The sequence below is a fragment of the Phaseolus vulgaris genome, chromosome 7 (genome assembly GCF_000499845.2).
Source record: "Phaseolus vulgaris cultivar G19833 chromosome 7, P. vulgaris v2.0, whole genome shotgun sequence".
In the NCBI taxonomy this organism is placed as follows: Eukaryota; Viridiplantae; Streptophyta; class Magnoliopsida; order Fabales; family Fabaceae; genus Phaseolus; species Phaseolus vulgaris.
In genome coordinates, this window is record NC_023753.2 from 1956339 (window position 1) to 1974927 (window position 18589).

Sequence of the window (18589 nt, forward strand, 5' to 3'; positions counted from 1 at the left end):
AAATTTTATAATAAAGCTATAATACGTTATAACTAAAGGAAAATATAGCAATTTTTAGTTTTGTTTTGTTTCAAATATTATCTAGTAAAAGGTTAAACACTTGAAAATAAGATAAATAAGTTTTACTACTCAGATCCTCTAATGTATTATTTGTAACCATAAATAAGATGTGCACTGACATTTTTGAAATTAAGTATAACTCATTATTTCTTTTAAAATAATGTAAATTTTGATCTATTAAAACAAAAATACTCATCTGTCACAGCTTATTCTTATTTAATTAATGTTTTGGAAATCACAATTAATTTGGCAACACTTAGGTGCAGGAGAAGGAGATTCAGTTCAGTGTGGTTAACAAGGTCGATGAGTTCACACAAAAAAAATAAAATAAGAATCAATCCTATCGAATTTACAAACACTATTATCATTCCATTAGGCTTTTGATAGCATAACCAGTCAATTTTATCAAAATTGGAAATACATAATTAAAAAATACATTATGCAAATAAAATTCTGTAATTGAATTGAAAAATCAAAATCTTATATTTGGAAGAAATTAGGGTTTTTTTTATTTGTAAACTTGATGAAATAATTTGTTGTTTGAGTAAAAATTAGGCAAATGAAATGGAGGTAGTGAGTAATACAATTGTAAAATAAAAGTATAAGATAAGTTAACAAAAAAATCATGTATTTGTATTTATACTTTTGATCCAAGGGGTATAATGAATTATAAAAAATAGATGCACTAGAATATTATTTCATCTAATTAAAGATGTTGACTAGGATGCAATTAACAGAAATAATTCACTAAAAAAAATAATTAGGCTCATCACTGACATTTTAACACTCAAATGAGTCAAATCTGAAATTAAGGTTAACTGAGATACATATTCATCAAAATAATTCTATTCCTCTAAAATAAACAGACCTAAAAATCACTTTGAAATGTCCATGCTTCAAATCAGAAGGCAATTTACAAAAGAAATTCAATGAGAAAATCAAATTCAATGTCAATGTGCTGTACACGGGGAAATCAAATTGCAAAATCTTATGCTCCTGTGGGTCTCTTGTAAGGTATACTAAACTCGTTAAAAACGAAATATCCTTTTAATAATTGCAACTTTAGGAACAGTAGCAGGGAGAGGAGTAATTTGTTGAGAAATTACTTTACCAATAGTTGTTAATCTAAAAGTAAGTACCACCTTTTTTTCCAACACATTCACCACCACTGACTCTGTTTCTGCTGAAAAATCACAACATCTCTCCATTACAAATACATCTCATAAATGTCAAAAACAAAAACTCTTCATATTTTTAAACTCACTTGTTTATTGTACAAAAGAAAAATAAGTGCAATTCTAATTTAAAAACAAACTATAACAAATATAATACTTAAATAGCATTCTTTATTGTCAAATTAGTACAATTATGAACATTGCTCTTTTATGTTTTCTGTGGGGAAGAGGCTTAGAAAGGTAGGTGTGAGCTAACAGAAGAACATACATTTCATACCACCTAAAAGATTAAAAAGTAGAGAAATACATTAAAATGGTACAAATTTTCTTGAAATTATTAAATAAAAGTAGTTTTTTCTTCTTCTTTTTAGATTTAGTTTTCTAATCTTTCCTTTGATTGTAATCCTCTCATTGCTTTTTATAACTTTGGTTATTCTATCTACTTAGCATTCAATATATAACAAAAATATTGATGTAATATTCTAGTACACTCTCATGTCAATATTTTCGGGTTTTAGGTTCATCCATGGATCACAATTTTATAACTGCAATAATAAAAAAACAAATGTAGGGAAAAAGAAGAAGAAATTATCTAAATAAACATTAAAATTAATTAAACATAAGTGAGAAAAAAGTTAATGAAACTTTGAAGTTGTTGAACTTGCATAATGTTTGGGGCAAAACGCCAACACATACAAGAAGGTAACAAAGTTGCAAAAAGAAAAAGACCAAAAACAGAAGAAATAACAGTTGTTAGTTTAGTGCAGAGTACAGACATAAATAACAGTGTTCCCCAGCCTTGCAGCCAAAACACATGCTACCCTAATCAAATGTGACAACAAAAACAGTATGGGCCAATCAACTTTTTCTCTATTATCACTTCTTCTTAAGGTAGAAAATAGTTAGTTAGTAATTCTGACAATCATATGCAATACCAAACACTCAATTCTCTGCAATTAAGTCATAATAACCCTCAACAAAAACAGCAAGATCCCTCATTTCTCAGTAGAGCTTCAAAGCCAATCATATAACAATGTCTCAGGTTAGTCAATTATATAACAATATTCTAAATCGACTAAAGATTAGAACATTTCATAATGTATAAGTGAGTGCAAACTTTGTTTTATAGTTCGGTTTTATAAATTTGAAATAGGCTTAAAGTCCACTTCTTAATATGGTTTCAGAGTCATTTCGAGTCTATTCTAATAATGAGTTTGTTGAGCTTATTGTGTCACATGTTATCGGATCGTTATTGGACCACTCATAAATATATAATCTCACACACGAGTTGGTAGTCTCAACGTGATGAAGTGATGAAGTGATGAAGTGTGTATTATGAAATTCAATTAGGTTTAAAGTGCCTTTTTTAATATCTAAACTTTGCAATCATGAGCAACACACTAATCCACACTCAATGTAAAGTAGAGGCTTACCATTCATTTTAGCAATAATATCAGCCACCCTCTTCTGGCACTTCTCACACTGCATATCTGCAGAAAGAACAACTTCCTGAACCTGTTTTCAGCACAAGAACAAAACTAAAATCAGAAACAAACTCATGATCAATTTCAGAGCTGAAAAATGGGGTAAGGAAGGAGGTTACAGTACCACTGGCAGGGACAAAGACTCCATAGATGCCAGAGTAGTCCTTGCAAGGGGAAAGCCGTTGGAGATTTCTAGACCAACTTTCTGCAACTCCTTTTTGGAACCATCTTCAAAAGCCATAACGGCATTAATTTTAGCAGAGCCTATGTATGTCTAGTAACCTTGCAGGCTCAGTACCATCCTACATAAGAGAGAAGCATGTGCAGAAATTGATGAATGAATATGAAAATCACTTTGTAGGGTGATAGAAGAATTTCACCACCTGGGATGCTTGTTTATGGTGGGAAGAAAATGGAGAAAGCATGATGGAAATGAATGGGAAAGAAAGTGAAAAAGGTTAGGTTTTAAGGCTACTTTAACGGAGATTATTGATTATTGTTTCACTTATGTACTGGAGCATGTCCCACATAGTGCTTGGTTGTTTTTTTCTACTCACAAATAAATTAATTGAACTGTTCTGCAACACTGTTATGCGCTTAGTTGACTCTGCAAGGCTTAAGCCAATACAATTATAGAAGGCTTGTATGAATAGAATTTAGTCTAAATTTTGGTAGATGTTTGAGTACTTATTATTGGTTAAGTAATGATGGTAGATAGTTGAGTATGGAGAAGATGAGAAGCATTGGATTCATTATGGTGTAGGTCCTCTGTGTAACTAAAGTCAAACAGTTAGTTCCAGCAGGGTCCATTTCAGGGATACCATTCTGCTATTCTCATTTCAAAACTCTCTGTCATCAAACTAAACACGCCAACTTAAGGACTTAAGGACTGAATTAATAAATAATGTCACGTCTTTAACTTATTCTACATTGTTGGAATATTTAATTCTTCATTAAAAGTTTTATTTTGTTTTATTAAATATGTATCTAGGAAGTACGTCTGATATCACGTTTCGGTCAATACATTCATAATTCTGAGTTTTATATTATTCAGTCTAAAAGACATGTTAAATTTAGGACATCCCAATTAAATGAAATGACAGTTTTTCATCATTGGGCTGACCAAGGTAAAGGCCCACATCCATAGGACCGATCCAAAATACAAGTTCAATTACGTTCAACTAAGGTTAGCGAAACTAATTTGTGATTAAGAGCTAGGCAATACAGTCCTAAATGGAGTCTAACTTCTTAAGCTGAGCCAATAAGGAAAACTCACCAAAAGTAATATAAATAGCACATATTCCAAAAATCAAGTACGTCATCCTATACAGTGTTCTGAGAACTAAGTACCGAACGTCTTTTTTCGATAGTTCTCTAAACCCCAACTTTCATACAAGAATAATCACTTAATCCTTAGCAAAATATTTATCCATGGCATGTGTTTATGAGAAATTTGTTAATCTTTATTTCATTTTTTTAAACTATAATATTTTATTTTTTTATCACTAAAATATATTATTTAACTCTCTGTGTTAATGTGGCTCAACGAGACCTTAATATATAAATATATATATGTATATATATAATTAAAAATGTAGTTGGAAACATACAAAGAATATATATTGTTAGGACCAGAGAGAAAACCTACAAAGAATCTATCCTAATATTATTGGAATGTGCATAGTAATAATATGTCGGATTTTAGGTGATATTTGTATGTTCGTTCGTCTTATAACCGATGTGCTAAAAGCTTAATATAGTATTTGCCATAAAACTATCAATAAATCTTTGAGGAAAACCCAGAAATATAGCCACGAATATAGGAAAATAGCTTAACTAACTAAACAATTAAAACAAACTACTTAAATTTAAGAAAAGTAACTATAATTTCTTTTAAAAATAGTAATTTAAATTTTACAAAGACAAAAACAAGAATTTCTTTTACAGGAATCATAAATTAAAATGATTTACAATTTTTTTAAAATTACATCGTTTGTGCAAGAACATATCATCACCATCATGATGTACTACATAATACTTTTTTAGACTTATTTTGTTATTTTTTTGGGATATGATAAGAAAAATGGCCAAAGGATCCAAACAAAAGCAACTACAGGCAGCAGACTCGTGGGCTCAAAAGCTAATCATGAAAGCTTGGGGAGAGAATTTCCTTCTGCACCCATGCTTCCCTTTTTCTACCCCATAAATGTTAAATTCCTTACCTACTTTGCTATTCTTACATTAAGGTCTAGTGGGAAAGTCTTATTGCCTTTATTCTTAAAGGAAAAGTTGGTCAACAATCTTTGACAGTTTGCTTTAATACAAAAATAAAAAATATTAAATTCTAAACTCTAAATTTCTAAAATAATTTATTTTTTAATTGTGTAATTTGAAATTTTTTAAATTATTTAATACAAGTAGATTTTTGGAATAATTTTTGGATTATGCAATCTGATGACTTACAATTTTAGAAATATATTCTACATGACACAATTTAGAAATTACTTTTTAAAAAAAATATTTTTACATTGTATAATCTATAAGTCATTCTTAAATAGTTGGAGAAATTCTTATATCAGGTAATTCAGAATATGTGCATAACTTATAAAAATGAAAACATAAACGTAGATTTTGCACACATTTCACACTTATAACGATGATACAGTTGACACGGTTAATAATGAAGCAACAAAGGTGTGAGAATGATAAAAATGATAACATTAACAATTATACATAATAAGAGGTAACATCTAATATGAATAAAAAAATAACTACATTTAAGAGTAGTCAAGATTAATTTTATCTTTTATACGTCTTTATAAGGATTAAAAAAAAAATCATTAAACAAAAAATATTATTCTTAAAACATTTGATATAATTCTATAATTTTCAAAATATACAATATCCAATTTCACATTAAATTATGCAACAATTATATTGTTTTTCTCGTAGCAATTGCATCACCAATATTGTTCTTTGTCCAAACACTTTGCATTATTGAAAGAGTCGCATTACACTTATTTTAATAATTACAAACATATATTGAAATCTGAATATTTTCAGAAATTTTGTTGTCGTGGTAGTATGAAAGAATTTGTGCACATTACTAGTGGTACATATAATTAGAATTGTAATGAAAAAGACTATGTGATTAAAGATGAATATCTATGTGAAAAGCATTTGAAAAAATACATATGAAAAAAAATCATTGTCTTAGTTACAATACTAGAACATGAATGAATCATCTACATTTTTTTTCGTAAGTTACTGTCTTTTAAAGAGGTGCTAACTTAATCCTTCAATTTTTATTTATTTATTTTACAGGTAATTATTACAAAATTGTAAATATGAATGTTTTTTTAAATTATAATTTATAAGTTTTATGTTAAATTATACTAATCAACCACTTAAGTTATTTAACAATAATTTTAATTTCAAGTGCTATACTCAATAATACTCAAAATCAAATTAAAATACATGAATAATATATTTTTAATAGCGTGTTAAATTATAGTTGATCATAAATGAGAAATTCATAGTTTTTTATATATAACATTAGCAGTTCTCATATAACGATGATGTTGTTTAATGATATTGATAATGTATGGTTGTTGTTTTTGTTGGTCGATAAGAACTAAGTTAGCAACAGTTAAACGAAATAGAAATTCCAAGTGTGATCGATATTTGAGGAAGCGAACTAAGAACACAAAGAAGAGAGTGAACCAACCAACAAACACTTCATAGGTATCTCCGTCTTCTCTTCACTTTTCTTCACTTCTCTTCGCAAAGCGTTTCTGTTCAGAGCAAGTAGTGATCACAAATGGCATCTCTCCCCAATACCCTTTCCTTCTCCTCTTCTCTCTCCACCACCGCCACTCTCCTCCCATGCCGCCGCTTCACTGCATTCCCCCGCCGCCGCGTCTCCGTCCAAGCCAAGATCCGCGAAATCTTCATGCCCGCCCTCAGCTCCACCATGACCGAAGGCAAAATTGTCTCCTGGATCAAATCCGAGGGCGACAAGCTCTCCAAGGGCGAAAGCGTCGTCGTCGTTGAATCCGACAAGGCCGACATGGACGTCGAGACCTTCTACGATGGTATACTCGCCGCCATCGTCGTTTCGGACGGCGAAACCGCCCCCGTCGGAGCCGCCATTGGCCTTCTCGTCGATTCTCCCGAAGAAGTCGCCGAAGCCAAAGCCAAAGCTGCCAAATCTGCTCCTTCTCCCGCCGCTCCAGTCGCTCCAGCCGCTGCTGCTCCGGCAACTCCTCCACCACCTCCTCCTCCTGCCAAGTCCGTTTCCGAAGGGCCAAGGAAGACCGTGGCCACGCCTCAGGCTAAGAAGCTCGCGAAGCAGCACAAGGTGGACATTGCGACGGTCGTCGGATCCGGCCCGTTTGGTAGGATTACTCCTGAGGATGTGGAGGCTGCTGCCGGAATTGCTCCCTCGAAGAGCAAAGTGTCTCCGCCGGTGAGCCCTGCTCCGGCGACGCCAGCTCCTGCACCGAAATCTGCTGCTGGTTCTGCTGCACCAGCTCCGATTCCGGGTTCGAGTGTTGTTCCTTTCACTACGATGCAATCTGCGGTGGCGAAGAACATGGTGGAGAGTCTATCTGTGCCTACGTTCAGGGTTGGGTACCCTGTGACTACTGATGCATTGGATGTTTTTTATGAGAAGGTATGGATATGCTTATGAGGGAAGTGTTTGGTTTATGTGAATTGTGATTATTGGAAAATGTGTTTTTAATTACTTGTTTATGTTATGTTCTTTCTGCTTGTTAGGTGAAAAAGAAGGGTGTGACTATGACGGCTATTTTGGCCAAGGCTGCTGCAATGGCACTTGTTCAGCACCCTGTTGTCAATTCCACCTGCAAAGACGGTAAGAATTTCGTATATAACAGTAACATTAATGTTGCTGTTGCTGTGGCAATTAATGGTGGTTTGATCACTCCTGTTCTCCAGGATGCAGATAAGGTGTGTGGCTTCTCTATCCCAAATGAAAATTATTGTGTTTCTTGTATAATTTTGTGTCCTGTGACCGGAGAATTTGATCAATCTTTACCGGAGTAGCTAACCTCACCTAGGAAGATAGGGCTGTTATTGTTTGTCTAATTTGATTGGGTACTTGTTTTTGGCCGTGGCAGTTGGACTTGTATCTGTTGTCCCAAAAATGGAAGGAGCTAGTGGAAAAAGCTCGTGCAAAGCAATTGCAACCTCATGAGTATAATTCAGGTTTCTTCTTAGTTATTGTCGATGAGGGCAATTTGTTATCATTATGTGGAACTTTAGTATTTTAATTCTGACTAAAATTTAATCGTGAATGCCACAGGAACTTTCACACTTTCCAATTTGGGTATGTTTGGAGTTGACAGGTTTGATGCCATACTCCCACCAGGCCAGGTTAGTGATGACATTTGGGATTTTTGAAGCCTTGATTTTGGGAGATGCTGTGGCTCATTTTGTGGCAATTTGAACGTTTTATTTGGCGGTTAAACTTTGCCTTGCTCTTTATTTCCAGGGCGCTATCATGGCTGTTGGGGCATCTAAGCCTACTGTTCTGGCTGATAAAGACGGATTCTTCAGCGTGAAGAATAAAATGCTGGTGAGTTACTTGTTATAACTTCTTTTGTTTGTTTATGCATTTATGCTTAGTACAATGGACACAGTCCAGGTGAACACAGACAATTTTTTACGGAAATAGAGCCTTTTTGGCAATGCACCAGAATCTTCATGTGTAGGCAATTAGGCATAAGCCTTATACTGTATTTGCATGGTGTTATACTGCATAATGATACTTTTCTGAAAGTTCAATTGTTGGCGCATACCCTAAATTTTGGACATCTGAATGGAGCTGTGCTACATGATTATATGTTTTGGAAGAGTTAATCAATGGGTTTAAGATTTGATTTTAGATTACATCTGTGCGGTGTTATGCTTCAAAATATATTTTTCTTAAGATTTAATACAATTGGTTGTCTCAAATCTTGACCATTTTTATTATTATCTTTAAAAATATTTGCTAGATTACGGTCATTAAGAGAAAAACCAGAGTCCATCCTCTGAAGTCTCCATTTCTTGAACTTTTGACTGCTGCTACTTTTACCCTGTGAACCGGATTTTTGTCCTTTCAAAGACTTCACTCTTATCTGGCTTGGAATGTGTAGTTCTTCTCTCTTGAAGAAAGTGTTATCCAGACTTTCCCTCCTGGTCTTGAATTCTTAATTTGTTTAAGTCTTGACCTCTTATATTAAAAGAATTTATTTTTCCGATTAAAATAATCATCGATATTGTTACAAAGAGATCATTTATACATAGTAGAAGGTAAAGGTCTGAATCAGAAATAGTTAGATACATTAGGTGTTGACTTGGCACTACATGTATCATTGCCAACTGCAACAGTTGCTAAACAGATAGGCAAGCTACAACACCGGTTTCTAAACTACGTACTGAGTATTTTATTCTTAATAGCTTAATGTTAAAAATGGCTACTTATTAGTGTAACCATTAATAGTGTGTATAAACAGTTGGACATTCATATAATTACACCACCACAAGACAGAAGGATCGTAAACATGAGAGAGCCCACCATGAGTGAGAGGTTAGGCCATAAGAAGAGTTAGATACCATGTTAGAAAAATAACCTAAGCATGGAGAAAGAGAACTTGAGCAGAGTGAACTTGAAATCTACCTTCTGTTATTGTTATCATTAGTATAATTCAATGGATCTATATTGTTATGTTACTCTATGATAGACGAAAGGTAAAGGTCAATTAGAAACAGATATATAAAGAAAGCACTCATGCATGACTGCTAACTGTCAAAAGTTGACAGGCAAGCTACAAAACCAGTACTAAACTAGTAGTGACTCTGTACTGTACTCTGAGACTCTGTTACATTCATTCCTTGACCCATTAAATGACCGGACTTTTTTTTATCTTTCTTGTCGAAAAAGAGGGAGTTCCAACCTTTAATATGAATATCCATGTAGAGGGCATGCCTTTAAATATATAACCACTATAACTGTCACTTAGGCTTTGGCCAATTGATAATGGAACAATCCTACCCAGGCCCTAGTTTTTATCCTGTTTTATGTAAAACAGCATGCTACTACGCAAGGTTCTCAGACAGGGGTCAAGGTATGTAATAATAGAAGTTAAGCGTTAAATCTTCAAGGAAATTGTCATCATGCCCTTGCACATCATTCGTAAAGGTTTATGTTTTCATTAATCTCTCTGCCTTTATTCCGTCCTCTCACTAGATGAATACAGCTAATAATTTTCTTAAAATTTTCTTCAGTATAAGGGAGAGCTGCCGTGATGACTTTTTTAATTGTTAAATTTTCCCAATTTATACAAAAGTATAATCTATCATCTGAAAGTTGGAGAATTGTTTCATATGCCCCGGAGAAGTATATCATTTTTCTTTCAAGCTTAAGTTTTTCCTATGATTCTATGAATGTGAACTTGGGAATGCAACATTCCGACAATTGTTACCTAGTTTTTTTTTTAAAAAAAAATCCGAGGCGTTGTTGGTCCCGAACAATGTATTATTCTCATATTTTACCTGCTTTTATTCTCACACGAATATTGGAAATTTCAATATAACTCAAGTACTCAACAATGTTTCCTTTCTGCTCTTTACCATTAAGATGCATGGTTGCTCTGCCATATTTAGTGTATTTTTTGTTTAAGTTGGGTAGAGTTGAATTTGAACCACTACATGTGATTAGAATTGATTTTAAACTTCATTTTCAGGTGAATGTAACTGCTGATCATCGAATAATTTATGGTGCTGACTTGGCTGCCTTCCTCCAGACGTTCTCAAAAATCGTTGAAAACCCAGAAAGCCTGACATTATAGTCATTATGCACTTCCAACATAAAATTATGACCAACACCGGATCACGGCTTGACACTTTGTTGAGAAGCTGTTTGGCTCAATGCTGAACATTTTCTGATTTTTTCCCCTCAACTTTCATCATGTTTTATCTTTTAGGAGCTATCCTGAGGACCATTTACTAGATTTTTTGATAGGGAGAAACAGCTTTAATATTGTTTACAGTGGGGGATGTTGTAAGGCAATTATGTTGAGAATCTACTTGTAAGCAGTAAGCAGTAAGCAGCTTTAAAGGTTCGATTTTTCAATAAAAATTTCTTTTACTTTTTACTTCTGGATTTTTGGTATTGATTCTCACAAATCCGTTGGCACCCACATCATATCTCAATTGTTTTCTTCACCTTCGACAAGGGCCATTACCAAAATAATGTCCCAAATAAGGACACGTGGAATGTCATTGTGAATTTCTTTCCCGCCAAGAATACATTGCGGCTAATGCTTTCTTTTCCTGCGTGGTAACTTGGTAAGGAAGAATGTCAGTAGTGATGCACTCTTCCTTTCTCCAACTGATATCATTGTCTTACTCTTGTATCTTATCCTATTTTGATTACCAAATATGTTTTTAAAATGTTTAGATCGGTTGGTTCAACTAAATCCACGGGAAAATCATAATCATCCATTACTTAGAAGGATGATTATGGGTTTTTTTATTTTGTTTTTGGTAGCTCAGCAACATACCTATGATTTTTGGTCAGGTAGGGAAGGTTGGTGACATTTACGACCTTATGGGGGCGGTGAAGGCGAATGAGTTGTTGGCTTTTGCAATCTGCCCCTAATTAATTTGAAACTACACCTTGATATATAATGATTAAGATTTCCTCTTATATTTTTAATAGGTGTGGAGGTGCATGTCAGAATGAATTCAAAATTTGTTATTCTGCAATAAAATTCTAGATTCAGATTTTCAGAACACTTTTCCATATTAGGTTAGATTTTCTACAACAGTCTTCCAAAATTGTTTTAGGTTTTGTTTTCAAAAATCCATTTTATCAAATATATGGTTTGTATTCCGAAATTGTCTTTCCATATTAGGTTAGATTTTCTACAACAGTTTTCCAAAATATGTTTTTAGGTTTTGTTTTCTAGAATCCATTTTATCAAATATATGGTTTGTATTCCGAAATTGTCTTTCTATGAGATTTTGATTTTTCAATTTTATTCAGAATGCAAAACAACTATTCCAGAATGTATTTTTTAATTTTTTTAATTACAGAATGCACATAATGTACAGGGGTCGAATTTCAGGAATTGATAGGTGAAAAAAGTAAAAGCCTAAGTTGTTATGGTTCCATGGTCATATTTGGGTCACGACGAGTTCATCAGATATAAATTTAGGCAATTACTTCCTACACCCAATGAATTCTGAACTACACTCATTGACAAAAAATTTCCTTAAATAAGAGCATGCTCATATTCAGATCACGAGTTCAGCAAATCAAAATTTAAGCAATTACTTCGTGCACCTGATCAATTGTGACCTACACTCTGATACTTATATGAAATAACAAAAAAATACTCTTAAATAATAATGGAGTACTGGTCAAAATACATTTTCAGAATTTATTTTGTGAATTTTCTTTTATAGTTTATTTGATTTTTAATATATTCTTAACATTTTAATTAATTCCAAGATCTATTCAACTTAAATTTGTTTATGATAAATTTCCAACATGATAACTATTTTAAGTTATCTCAATGTACTCCAAACACGACTAATTTGGCATCTGTCAACTAGCGACTGAAAAAAAACATGCACAACCATAAATGTTGTTAAAACTAAAAAGGATGCAGAAAAAACCAATAAGGCAGGGCAAACATCTATGTATATGAATACTAAGAAACCCTCAACGAACAGGGAGGAAATAATAACTACAAAGGAGAGGCTAAAACTTATCCACTTGAGATTGTCAGTATCAAACTTTAACCCATTAAACATCGAATGTAACAAAGACCCATCAAGAGAAAAAGTTGAAAAGAAATAATTTGGCAAATTGGAAAGGAGATCTATTGTTCATCAAACTCGTGAATGTGATCTAAAAGGTAGTTCGCAGCCAATTCCTCATTTTTGTTACACGCGAAGTAGACCTCCAATACGATTGCACGATCAAATCCCATTGCTTCAAGCTGAAAACAAAAACCACAACTCAAATTATTATATATTTCAGTCATAACTCAGATCATTATAAATTTCAATCACAACTCTGATTATTATAAATTTTAGACGACAGACGAGCTAATAAACATGTTAACCGCCGGTGCTCCTCGGAAACAGTAGGGGTCAGTTTAAAAATAATCACCCCTGATGTTCTGAGGAACGGGACAAAGGCCGAATTCGAACTATGGTTAAAGCCGGCTAAACAAATGTGTAGTGCTAATATTACAACAATCACTATTCTTGAAAGACTCAGTAAACATATACATCACATCCTAACGAGAAACCATAATAAAGACAGCCAAGGCACCAGATAGATGCGTAGCTATTCATTTAATTATTTATATACAGACAAGAAGTCAAACTTACACGTTCAATTGCTTGGCGCTCCTCAGCAGTGACGGACACTGCTTGTGGCATGCCACCAGCCAGCTGCCCCAATATGTTCCTGAAGTAAAACAAGTCAGTGAAAATGGGCACAGATGATCCCCTGGAAAGACATTCCCCTCCCATCTCTACACACAAATAACATTAGCAAAGAACAGCAAAAGATGATCCCTTACCCTTCACCACCTTCCACAGGTTCATTTATCAGGCGAAGGAAATCAGCTTGATGATCTCGAATCAATCTCATAAGATGAGGATTTTGTTTGCCAAGCTCCTGTAGCATAGGCTGAAGCAAGAACAAGATTCAGAAAACCCTGAAGAAGACAACATAGGCTACAGTGATACACTACTGAGGAAAAGAAGAAAACCTGCAATATTTGTGGATTAGCCTGCACCATAGCCCGCAAGGCTTGGAACTGAAATGCAAATTAACATAATTGAAACATCTATTTAAAACATATCTATGAAGCAAGAAATTCAGTTTAAATGAAGAGAAAGATAATAAATACTTGTTGACTGTTGCGTAGAAAATCCAATGAGCCAGCACCAGCAGCACCAGCACCCACGTTGGGAAGGCCCTGTTACACAAAATTCAGTATACAACCCAAAGGTTCCATTTTCTCTTCAATAAATAAATGTGTAATAACTACCTGCGGGAAAAGGTCTAAAGGATTAGCATTAGGTCCAGTTGAGGTAACCGGAGCAGGTTGTGCTGTCTGTGGAGCCGCAGCAGCAGGAGGATTTGCAGGTTGAGCACCTGCAGGTGCTCTGGCTACAGCTGGAGCTTCAGCTTGCTCAGGGATACCCTAACATTGATGAATGGTAATTTGAATTAAAAAAGAAAAGGCAGCAAAAAATCACAAGAGAAAAGAAACCACCTTCCACCCACATAACTACGGTGCTCAACTGAACTAAAAAAAATGCAACTGAAATATTTGGCGGACAAAAGTCATCAAGCACAAAGAATTTAACATCTAAAATTTACATACAGAATACAAATATTCAACAGCTCTCTCAGGGTTGTTATAAGCAGCTCGAAGAGCACGGACAACAGTATCCCTGTCCCAGCTCCCTCCACCCATGTCAATAATCTGCTGAATTGTTCCCTCCAAGTTGCTACCAGCAACGAGATTGGATGCCGCTAGGCCATAGACATCAGACCCCTCCCTGCTTCAGAAAGACATTTGTTTAAAAACAGAACTTAAAAGAAGAATCAAGCAAGTTGAAGAGTTCTGTCTTTCAGGATACAAAAATGACAGCAACTTTAAACTCTACATTCCATACATGGCATGGCAGGAAACAAAATACATACACAGGAGTTCCTGAAGAAATAGAAGCAGGTGCAGGAGGAGCTGGCGCTGGAGAAGGTGAGGATACAGGTACAGTAACAGTTGCAGGCCTGTCAAATTGAAATGAAGCCTTTAAATAGCACATAATACATATTAAAATAATTGAAATTCATATTTATCTAAACAAATAAAATAATCCTGTAAAGATTAGTCACTCACAGTGCCTCAGTTGCAGCAGGAGCTTGAGGTGCAGTTGAAACTGGCGTTGTTGAAGTAGGAGGTGCACTAGTCTGTGGTGTCTGCAGTGAATACACAATTTGTAGAGAATGTTTAGATAACGCATAAGAGAGATTATGCTTTTGTCTTACCATATCCCGTAATAGGGTAAAGCCTAAATGATAGAAACATTGCAAACTATTGTCACCTTGGTCGATGGTGCAGTAGAAGTAGTAGATCCGTCAGCAGATGTGCTCTTACTCTAGCATTTTTTAAACACACAACTCTAATTTAGTGCAAAATAAATTAATACAATTGTGATACAGAATATGCAACATAATATCGCTTTTTTTTATAAAAAAAAATGAACTAAAGAAAAATTTACCTTGGATAGCATAATTACAATGAAACTATTTTCAGCTACGTTATTCTCCTCCAAGGTAGTAGCATCCTTCAGAACTTTCCCTTGGTGAATTAGCATTTGCAGTGCAGCAGGATAGACATCTGCACCCTGAGCAGATTCAATACTTTTCTTCACTTCAGAAACCTGAAAAGAATACCCACAATTACAAATAATGTAACATATCAGTTACTGATGTTCAGAAAAACCAGAAGTACGTAGAAGTGAATCACAAATCCCGTAAAACTAAAAGATGAAGCATTGAGACATTTGACGATATAGAACTCCACATTTAGGTCACATCAAGTATTTAGAAAAATTCAATTGTTAGAAACATGCAACTTCTAAAGTGACTAAAAAACGCACACTATTCACATAAAAAGTGCAGTCCTAGATTTCAAGACAATACCCATTCTGACAATAAGAAGCATTAATCCAAAGATTGCCAATGCGGAACTTATTAACTATAACATGCCAAGAAGCCCAAGCTTACAAAAACAGACTTCGCACTAATAATAGAATCCAGAGAACCATCAATAAAAAGTTTGCCACTAATTCACACGAGCAAAGAATGTTCTGACGAGAATAACACAGTTCATCCGTTCCCCCAGCATATTCCACATACCAAATCAATCATCACTCCGAAAAAGCAGGAATTAACTATCAAGTAACAAAGTTAATCCAAATTGCCATCAAAATTAAATTAGAATTGACGTAAGCGAAACATCAAACCCTAATTAACACTCAATTTGAGGGCTGTAAAAGGAAGAGAAACTTTCGAGACAATTCAAGGCCGGGACGCGATTAGCGACCGAAATAGAAAAAGGAAATTAGGAAGGAAACCCAATCGAACAAGTTTAGAGTAACAAACCGCGTCTTGCGGCTGCACTTCGATTTCGAAGTGAGTGCCTTTGAGAGTCTTCACGAAAACCTTCATCTTCGTCACGGCTATCGCAATAAGGCGCCACGAACAGCGTCGGAAGTCACGCCGGTGTGGTAAAGTCGGCCGATCCGAAGACAGCAACGACACCGTTGTAGAGAAGAAAGGAACAAGAGAGAGTGAGGAAAAGGCGCAACAAATGTGAAGAGAAAACCTCCTTTCTCTGATAAAAATAAAAATAAATAAATAAATAAAAGGGAGATATGATATACCCGAAAATGTGCTAGTTTATGTTAGTGGTTGAGTGAGGAGTATCACGCGCAATTGGGAGCGTGGATAAACGCGCGGCTTTGATGGGGTAGAGGTGGTGACGTGGACGGTGGAGAGGAAGTGGCGTTAACGTGGAAGAAGGATGAGAGAGAGTTGAAGTGGAGAGAGTTAGCTAGATTTGTGTGTCTGGCGGGCGGTGAGTTGTGCCTCACCTCACTCCAAACCTTTTATAAATCTTTAGGATCATGTGTTTGTTTTTTAAAATAAATATTAAAACCATCATTCTTTTAATTTTTATTAAGATTTAGATCATATATTTTATGATTGATCACTATGTATTTTCTTTTATATATTATTTAAGGTCAAGATTTTTTTTTGTTTTTCTCAATATTAAATGTTTTTAGTTATAACAAACTCTTTATTCTCTTTTGTATATTAAAAAATAGTATTTACATAAAAAAAAATTATAATAAAATATTTATGTGATATTTAAATTATATTTTTTTAAACTATTTTCTGGATCTTTATAAATATTATTTTTTTTAAGTGAACTTTTATCAAACTTTCAATTTTTTGTAAAATTAAACAAAAATTCATTTATCAATACTTATTTTCTCACGCTCAACTTTCCACTTTTCACTCTCCCGTCTAAACAAACAAACCCCTTAAAGATATAAATTGATTAATATCAATACTTAAATTTAACATTTACATATGATAAGATTTGTTTAACAAGTAGATCAGATAAGATTTGTTTAACAATTAGATGTGATCAGTTATAACAAGAATAAGATGGAATAAAAACAAAATAAACATATAATAATAATTCTTAATGTGTTTAATGCATGGAATGACATGATAATACATCTTGATAATGATAATGATAATTATGAAAATAATAATGTTATTATTATCATTAATGGTAAGAATAAAAATATTAGGAACGGTAAAGTGAGACGGATCATATTGTTCACAATTCATTGAGAAAAAGTGGAGCAGACTATCAATTTTGACCTGTTGGTCTAACTTAGGTCTGTCCTGCATAATCCGCAACCCGCACGAGTCAAGTGTGGAGTGGGCTAGCCCGCATAACTTGTATATTTTAAAATTTTAAAAATTTCTTTTTACATCCCCCATAATTTCTTTATCCACCCTCATATTTTTATAATGATTTTTTAATATTTAATAGTATTTTTTGTCTTTCTAAAATGCATAAATTGTTAGATTTCAATACTCATCAAGTGCTAAATATAATAGTCACACTTTAATCTTTTTTCTAATAACATTTAAATATATATTTTTATTAGAATAGTAATTATGTGTCTAGATGTATTACATTGAAAAGTTGTATATATTTAATGAAGTATTTTATTAGTCAATTTATTAATATGATTGAAATTCAAATTTCACTAAAAATCAAAACATCATTATAATTTTTTTACTCATCTTATGTGTCGTGATAATAATACTCTGAAACAATTTACCTAATTCATCTAAAAAAGAAAAAAAAAACTTAATAAAAAAAATTATTCAAAGTTTATTTTTTATTAATTTAAAAAAAATCTTATGCGAGCCAACACAAGTATGAATGGGTTGTGTTGCATTGTCATTCCTAAAAAATATAAAGAGAGTAATAAAAGTAGTACAAATAACACTTTTTTCAACGGTTAAATACGAATCACTGTAAATAAAAATATGGTAAAATTTTTGTAAATATTTTGATATATATGACTTCAGTTCCAAATAAATCGATTTTAAAAATGATATATTACACCGATTATGTGAAAAAATAGGTGTAAAATGTAGCTTATAACATGTAACAAATTTAAATTTTATTTAGCATGTTCACATATTTTTTAAATAGTATTACATGAAAAACAAAAGATCCTTTTTTTTAAATATACATAAATGTCAAAAGAAAATATAACGTAAGAATGAAATATAAAAATTCCATCTGTTCAAGAAAGAATCTTATGATGTAGAACAATATTCTTTACTTCCACATAACACATGATCATCACATAAAAAAATGTGTTTAGATAAATTGATTCAACTAAATTCAAATGGAATATCATAATTACTCAATTAAGACAAATCTAGCATGTTTCTAGACTTGCTCTTGATTTGTATTTTTTTTTTTATATTTTTATTGCTCATTATATAACCAACGTGCTAAACTCAGTGACTTAGTTGTGTGACTGACTAATCTTATCAAATTAATTTGGTTTTAAGCACATTACCACATTTAGTAAATATTCATTGGAAGCTATTTTTTTTTTTCATACCTATTTTATATTTAGATTGTTTAGTGTTTTTAACTTAGTTCTTAAAAATACACTAACGAAACCTTAGTTACGAAGATTAGGATTTCTAAATTATTTTTA

The 18589-nt window shown here is 33.2% G+C and overlaps 3 protein-coding genes across 5 annotated transcripts; 1 reads left to right on the forward strand and 2 right to left on the reverse strand.

Annotated features, from left to right (window-relative positions):
- Positions 1-803: 803 nt before the first annotated feature.
- On the reverse strand, positions 804-3197 carry LOC137828646 (uncharacterized). 2 transcript variants are annotated; one of them, XM_068635304.1, is made up of 3 exons: positions 2844-3197; positions 2669-2750; positions 804-1240 (listed from the first exon to the last, which is right to left on the reverse strand). In XM_068635304.1, the coding sequence occupies exons 1-3, from the start codon at positions 2958-2960 to the stop codon at positions 1089-1091; spliced, it is 351 nt and encodes a 116-aa protein (XP_068491405.1). In that variant the 5' UTR covers positions 2961-3197; the 3' UTR covers positions 804-1088. The 2 variants fall into 2 exon arrangements, with proteins under 2 accessions (XP_068491405.1, XP_068491404.1); XM_068635303.1 differs by having other exon boundaries at positions 804-1243.
- A 3096-nt stretch (positions 3198-6293) lies between these two features.
- Positions 6294-10881, forward strand: LOC137827864 (dihydrolipoyllysine-residue acetyltransferase component 4 of pyruvate dehydrogenase complex, chloroplastic-like). The gene is made up of 6 exons (XM_068634219.1): positions 6294-7394; positions 7499-7690; positions 7861-7948; positions 8046-8116; positions 8235-8318; positions 10471-10881. Exons 1-6 carry the CDS (start codon positions 6540-6542, stop codon positions 10573-10575), a joined length of 1395 nt encoding a protein of 464 aa, XP_068490320.1. The 5' UTR covers positions 6294-6539; the 3' UTR covers positions 10576-10881.
- A 1531-nt stretch (positions 10882-12412) lies between these two features.
- Positions 12413-16193, reverse strand: LOC137828232 (ubiquitin receptor RAD23c-like). Of its 2 annotated transcripts, none has more exons than XM_068634714.1 (12): positions 15927-16193; positions 15041-15202; positions 14864-14917; positions 14659-14738; positions 14463-14549; positions 14140-14317; positions 13801-13956; positions 13660-13728; positions 13519-13566; positions 13327-13436; positions 13133-13211; positions 12413-12735 (listed from the first exon to the last, which is right to left on the reverse strand). In XM_068634714.1, the coding sequence occupies exons 1-12, from the start codon at positions 15990-15992 to the stop codon at positions 12616-12618; spliced, it is 1209 nt and encodes a 402-aa protein (XP_068490815.1). In that variant the 5' UTR covers positions 15993-16193; the 3' UTR covers positions 12413-12615. The 2 variants fall into 2 exon arrangements, with proteins under 2 accessions (XP_068490815.1, XP_068490814.1); XM_068634713.1 differs by having other exon boundaries at positions 14140-14320; positions 15927-16192.
- Positions 16194-18589: the final 2396 nt, after the last annotated feature.

Coding starts and splice junctions, on each gene's coding strand:
- LOC137828232 (XM_068634713.1), bottom strand. CDS start 15,992: ATGAAGGTTTTCGTGAAGACTCTCAAAGGCACTCACTTCGAAATCGAA. Junction 13,729..13,800: donor CTTTAGACCTTTTCCCGCAG/GTAGTTATTACA, acceptor TTTGTGTAACAG/GGCCTTCCCAACGTGGGTGC. Junction 13,437..13,518: donor CTAATCCACAAATATTGCAG/GTTTTCTTCTTT, acceptor TTCTTGCTTCAG/CCTATGCTACAGGAGCTTGG.
- LOC137827864 (XM_068634219.1), top strand. CDS start 6,540: ATGGCATCTCTCCCCAATACCCTTTCCTTCTCCTCTTCTCTCTCCACC. Junction 7,691..7,860: donor TTCTCCAGGATGCAGATAAG/GTGTGTGGCTTC, acceptor TGGCCGTGGCAG/TTGGACTTGTATCTGTTGTC. Junction 8,319..10,470: donor GCGTGAAGAATAAAATGCTG/GTGAGTTACTTG, acceptor CTTCATTTTCAG/GTGAATGTAACTGCTGATCA.
- LOC137828646 (XM_068635303.1), bottom strand. CDS start 2,960: ATGGCTTTTGAAGATGGTTCCAAAAAGGAGTTGCAGAAAGTTGGTCTA. Junction 2,751..2,843: donor AGTCTTTGTCCCTGCCAGTG/GTACTGTAACCT, acceptor TGCTGAAAACAG/GTTCAGGAAGTTGTTCTTTC. Junction 1,244..2,668: donor TATTATTGCTAAAATGAATG/GTAAGCCTCTAC, acceptor GTGATTTTTCAG/CAGAAACAGAGTCAGTGGTG.